The sequence below is a fragment of the Chlamydomonas reinhardtii genome, chromosome 15 (genome assembly GCF_000002595.2).
Source record: "Chlamydomonas reinhardtii strain CC-503 cw92 mt+ chromosome 15, whole genome shotgun sequence".
Classification (NCBI taxonomy): Eukaryota; Viridiplantae; Chlorophyta; class Chlorophyceae; order Chlamydomonadales; family Chlamydomonadaceae; genus Chlamydomonas; species Chlamydomonas reinhardtii.
Genome location: NC_057018.1, coordinates 71,960 through 77,002, shown reverse-complemented (window position 1 = coordinate 77,002; position 5,043 = coordinate 71,960). Strand labels below are relative to the sequence as shown.

Below are 5,043 nucleotides of genomic sequence, written 5' to 3'. Positions count from 1 at the left end.
GCCAGACGCGCAAGCGGCGCATCATCAACGGCAAGGTGTTCATCACGGGCGGCCGTGCCCCCGGGGCGGCGGGGCAGGGGGCGGACTTCCTGGAGGGGTTCGGGGGAGGCAGCCGCTGCTTCAAGTGAGTGGGGGCGGCGGGTGGAGGTAGATGCCAGCCCAAACTAAACCGAGCCCAATGCAAACCGAACCCAACGCGGCGGGGGCCTGCCAGCTGCAGCATACACACACATGCCCACATCCGCCCCACACACCCACGCCACGCGACTGCCCCCCCCCCCCCACACACACACACGGCCGCCCACACACGCCCCCCACACAACCGCCCCCCTCATACCCACACGCACACAGGTGCGGCGGCACGGGCCACTGGGCTCGCGACTGCCCCGGCACCGCGGGACTGGGCTCGCCCTCAAAAAGGGCGGGAGCGGCGGCGGCAGGGGCGGGAGGGGCGGCGGGAGGGGCAGCAGCAGCAGCAGCGGGCGGCAAGGCGGCGACGGCGGGGACGGGGCAGGAGGCGGGAGCCTCCGCCGCCGCCACCGCCGCAGGCGCGGCCGCCACCGCGGGTGCCGCAGGCGCAGCTGGCGGTGGTGGCGGTGGTGGTGGTGGTGCGGGGGGTCGTGTGGGTGAGGGGTTTGGCGGCGGCGGCATGTACGTGATGCGGCAGGGCAGGCACGCGCCAGCACACCTGGCGGCGCTGGCGGCGGCGCACCCGCAGGAGCCGCTGGACGTGAGTGTTTGGGGAAGGGGGGGGGCGCTGTGTGTGTGTGTGGGGGGGGGGGGGCCGGGGGTGCTGTGTGGGCGTAGGGATGGGGCCACGCGCATCTCCTCGTCAGCCTGGCCATCCCAGCCCAGCCTGACCATCCCAGCCTACTGGCCCTCAGCAGCCCGCCCCGCTGTCTCCGTCACTCCCTCCTTGTCCTTTCCCCAACCCCATACCCATCATCCCCATCCGCCTCCCACCTGCCGCGCCCTGCAGTGGCACGCGCTCCTGCCCGACCTCATTCCCGCACCCGAGGCACCCGAGGCGGTGGAGGGCCCCGGGGCAGCAGAGGGCGGCGGTGAAGGAGCCAGCGGCAGTGGCGGCGGCGGCGCCAATGACGGTGGCGGCACCAGCGGCGGAGGTGGCGGCGCCCCCAGTGGGGACCCGGCCAGCAGGGCAACCAGGGCAGCGGCGCAGCGGCCGCCTGCTGGCCCCCCGCCTGGGAAGAAGGCGGGCGCCGCGGCCGATGGCAGCGGGGAGACGGCGGCTGCGGCGGCTGCGGCTGCGGCTGCGGATGTGGGTGCGGGTGAGGCCGACTTAAGCGAGGTCGCCGCCGCCGCCGATAGGGAGATGGTGGAGGTGGAGGTGGAGGAGGAGGCGGCGGCGGCACAGCCGAATGTTGGCGGGGAGGAGGCGGAGGCCGCGTTGGCCGCGCCTGCGGAGGCGGAGGCGGAGGGGTCTGGAGGGGCAGCGGCAATGCAAGTGGATGCGGCGCCAGGGGTGGCGGAGGCAGGGGTGGTGGAGGTGGCGATGGAGGTGGCGATGGAGGTGGAGGTGGCGGAGGGGGGCACGCTGCGTCCGCCGCCGCCGCCGCCGCCACAGGATGTGGAGGGCGAGGGCGAGGGGGCACAGGAGGCCGGGGCAGCTGAGGTGGCCCCCGCTGCCCCTACCGCACAGCCACCCCAAACCCAACAACCCCAGCCGCCCCAAGCCCAGCCGCCGCCCCAACCCCAGCCGACACCCCCCCAGCCGCCGCCGCCGCCCCCCCAGCAGGTCACGCAGCTCACGCACGAGGCGGCGGCGGCTCTGAGCGATGAGGCGCTGGCGGGGGTGGTGACGGCGGTGTGGGGGCACGCGGGGTTCCGGGGGCGGCAGCTGGAGGTGGTGCGGGCGGTGCTGGGGGGGAGGGGCATGCTGGCGGTGCTGCCCACGGGTGAGTGGGGGAGGAGGGGGGGTGGGGGGTGGGCAGGTGGGGCACGGGCCGGGGGGCGATCGGGGACAGGGCGGGGAAAGGGATTGGAGGGCTTGAGAGCGGAAATGCTCAAGGGGGATGAGCAGGGGCGGGGGGGGGAGCGGGACGTGAGGCCGCGAATGCCTGGGTCGGCCCTGGGTTTCGGATATATGGTCGGATATGCGCATCTACTTACCATTGCACGTGATGAACGCGCGCTCGCTGTTCCTCTCACACAAACACAATTACACGGCCCCATGCAGGCGCGGGCAAGTCGCTGACGTACCAATTGCCAGCCATACTGATGCCGGGTGAGTGCGTGGCGTGTGTGTGTGTACTTGTGTGTGCGTGTGTGTGTGTGTGTGTATATGTGTGTGTGTGTGTGCTTTTGTGCCTGTGTGTGTGTGCTTTTGTGCCTGTGTGTGTGTGCTTTTGTGCCCCTGTGTGTGTGTGTGTGTGTGTGTGTGTGTGTGTGTGTGTGTGTGTGTGTGTATGTGTGCCTGGGTAAGGGGGGACACAACGAGGAGTACGGATTATGTGTGTGTCAGGCGCTGTAGGGGATGTGGAACTCCGCTCGGCGCGGTCGTGGCGGCCCCCGCCCCTCTAGCTGCAAGCCGCTCCCGCAGTGCGGTTTTGTCAACCCATGGCCACAGCACCACGCAACCCGCCTACTCCCTGGGCCCCACCCTCTCCCTCTTCCCTCCCTCCCTCCCTCCCTCTTCCCTCCCCTCCCCCTCCCCTCCCCCTCCACCCCCTCCCCCCCAACTCCCACCCACAGGCATCACGCTGGTTGTGTCGCCGCTGCTGGCGCTCATGGATGACCAGCTCACACACCTGCCGCCGCTGCTGAGGGGCAGGGGCGCGTGCCTTAGCGGGCAGCAGAGCAGGCAGCAGGTGGGGGACTGTGTGTGTGTGTGGGGGGGGGGGGGGGTGGGGTTGGGGGGTGGGGGAGGGGAGGATCGGGGTGCAAAGATGGTCGCAAAAGCGGTATAGGATGCCGAAGTCCAGCGACTAGGGAGGGAATGTGGGGTTGAGGCGGGCGCTGTAACCTGGGGGGGGGGGGCGTGCACAGCAACCCAATAGCATCGGGGGTGCCTGAAGCCGTCTGCAAGCCCCCTCCACGTCCTCCACGTCCTCCTCCTGTCAAACCCCAACCCATCCCTCGCTCCCTCCCCTTCCCACCTGGCGGGAGTGGGGTTGTTAAACGGGAATGCAGCTGTGTGTGTGTGCAACCGCCCACCTCCTCCAACCCTATCACTCCTCCCCCCTCCCCTCCCCCCTCCCTCCCCCCCCCTATCCCCTGCAGGTGGAGTCTGCGCTGGCTGCTGCGGGCCGCGGGGCTGTGAAGCTGCTGTACGTGGCGCCCGAGAAGCTGCTCACGCCCTGGCTGCTGGCGGCCATACGCGGGCTCACCATCAGCCTGGTGGGTGGGGTGGGGGGGGGGAGATGGGGGGCAGATGGGGGGGTGGGCAAGGAGACGGGGAACACAAGACCGGGGGCACAGCAGGGTGTGTGTTGTGCATTACGACGTCAACGCCGTGCCGTTGCCGTGACCCACACACACACATACACACACACCTGGACCCGCCTGCCCCGCCTTCCACCAACTCGCCCTGCCCCTCCCAGATTGCTGTGGACGAGGCGCACTGTGTGGCGGAGTGGGGTCACTCCTTCCGGCCTGCATACCTGCGGTGAGGGGTTGGGGGCGGGGGGGGGGGGGTTGTATATACCAGCCCAAACTAAACCAAAACCAACGAAAACGAGAGTGGGGGGAGGGAAGGGGCGTTGCTTTCTTGATCATTTAAGAAGTGAAGACGTAGGCACAGTATATGGGGCGGGTGGGCAGGTGCGTGGCTAGGGGAGGGGGGGTTGTAGATACCAGCCCATACTAAACCAAACCCAATGCAATAGAGCGAGGAGGAGAGCGTGGGCGATGCTTGACAACGGAGTGGCACGCGACAATGGTCCCCATTCCCGAAAAGCACCGAGTTCCCAGGTTCCCAGCGAAACATCCCGCAAACCGGTAGAAAGAAGGCGATGAGCTCTGCGGTCTTGCGCGTGTGGGCGGTGCTGACGGTAGCCGCCTTCGAAATTGCGCACGCACGTTCTATCTAGCAATGCAGACTAGGCACACGTTGAATACCCACCTAGAAGACATCAAGGGAGCCCGGGCGCCGAGGAGAAAGGGGTTGGGAAACGGGTCACGGGAAGGGGTGTATCAATGCCACTCGCACCGAGGCTGTGACTTTGCACCGAACCCCACTCACCACCCAAACAGACACCCTGTGCCCTCGCCCGTGCCCTCCCCCTTCACGTATCATTCATGTAATCCCCCCGAACTTTCCCCAAACACTCCCCACCCACCCCCAGGCTGGGCTACGTGCTGCGTCACGTGCTGCGTCCGCGCTGTGTGCTGGGCCTGACAGCTACCGCCACCGCCGCCACAGCAGCAGAGGTGGCGGCGGTGCTGGGGCTTGGGGCGGCGGCGGCAGGAGCGGCGGGAGGAGGAGGAGCAGGAGGGGGAGGGGTGGCGGCGGCGGTGCCTACAGCCGGTGCTGCTGCTACTGCTGCTGCGGCTGCTGCTACTGCCGGCGCCCCCACTGCTACTGCCGGCGCCCCCTCGCCTCCTCCGCCTCCGCCCCTGGCGCCCTACCTGATCAAGGAGCCGCCGCTGCGGACCAACCTGCGGCTCAAGGTGGGGGTGGGGGGTGGGGGGGGGGGAGTGCATCGGGGTGGGGGTGCGGGTGTGGGTGGGAGTGGGCCCAGCTCACTGCCAACATACCCATCCCCACAGCTACCGTGGGCGAATTGCACGCCTGACACCCAGCACCCTAACCCCAGACCACAAAACCTCCCACACCATCCAACACACCCAAAACCCCACCTCCACCCCACTCCACTTCCCCCCCCCCCAACCCCAAACCCCCACCCCAGGTGGTGCACGTGCCCCCCGGCTCGGGCGAGTCGGGTCGCTCGCGGCAGCTGCTGCTGAGCCTGCTGCGCGCCCCCGCGCCCGGGCTGGGCGGCTGCGGCAGTGTGCTTGTGTATGTGTCCATGCAGTGGCAGGCGGACGAGCTGGCGGGGTGGCTGCAGAGCAGCTGCGGCATCG

General features: G+C 69.2%; 1 protein-coding gene across 1 annotated transcript in view; it reads left to right on the top strand.

Moving 5' to 3' along the window:
• CHLRE_15g634701v5 (uncharacterized protein) overlaps nucleotides 1-5,043 on the top strand; it is a 16,979-nt gene that overhangs the window by 7,733 nt on the left and 4,203 nt on the right. Inside the window, exons 8-16 of the mRNA XM_043070492.1 lie at nucleotides 6-124; nucleotides 352-730; nucleotides 980-1,916; nucleotides 2,198-2,245; nucleotides 2,713-2,828; nucleotides 3,241-3,357; nucleotides 3,561-3,625; nucleotides 4,305-4,629; nucleotides 4,869-5,012. Of these exons, the coding sequence (XP_042916350.1) occupies nucleotides 6-124; nucleotides 352-730; nucleotides 980-1,916; nucleotides 2,198-2,245; nucleotides 2,713-2,828; nucleotides 3,241-3,357; nucleotides 3,561-3,625; nucleotides 4,305-4,629; nucleotides 4,869-5,012 (2,250 nt within the window). The remainder of the gene's footprint in view (nucleotides 1-5; nucleotides 125-351; nucleotides 731-979; nucleotides 1,917-2,197; nucleotides 2,246-2,712; nucleotides 2,829-3,240; nucleotides 3,358-3,560; nucleotides 3,626-4,304; nucleotides 4,630-4,868; nucleotides 5,013-5,043) is intronic.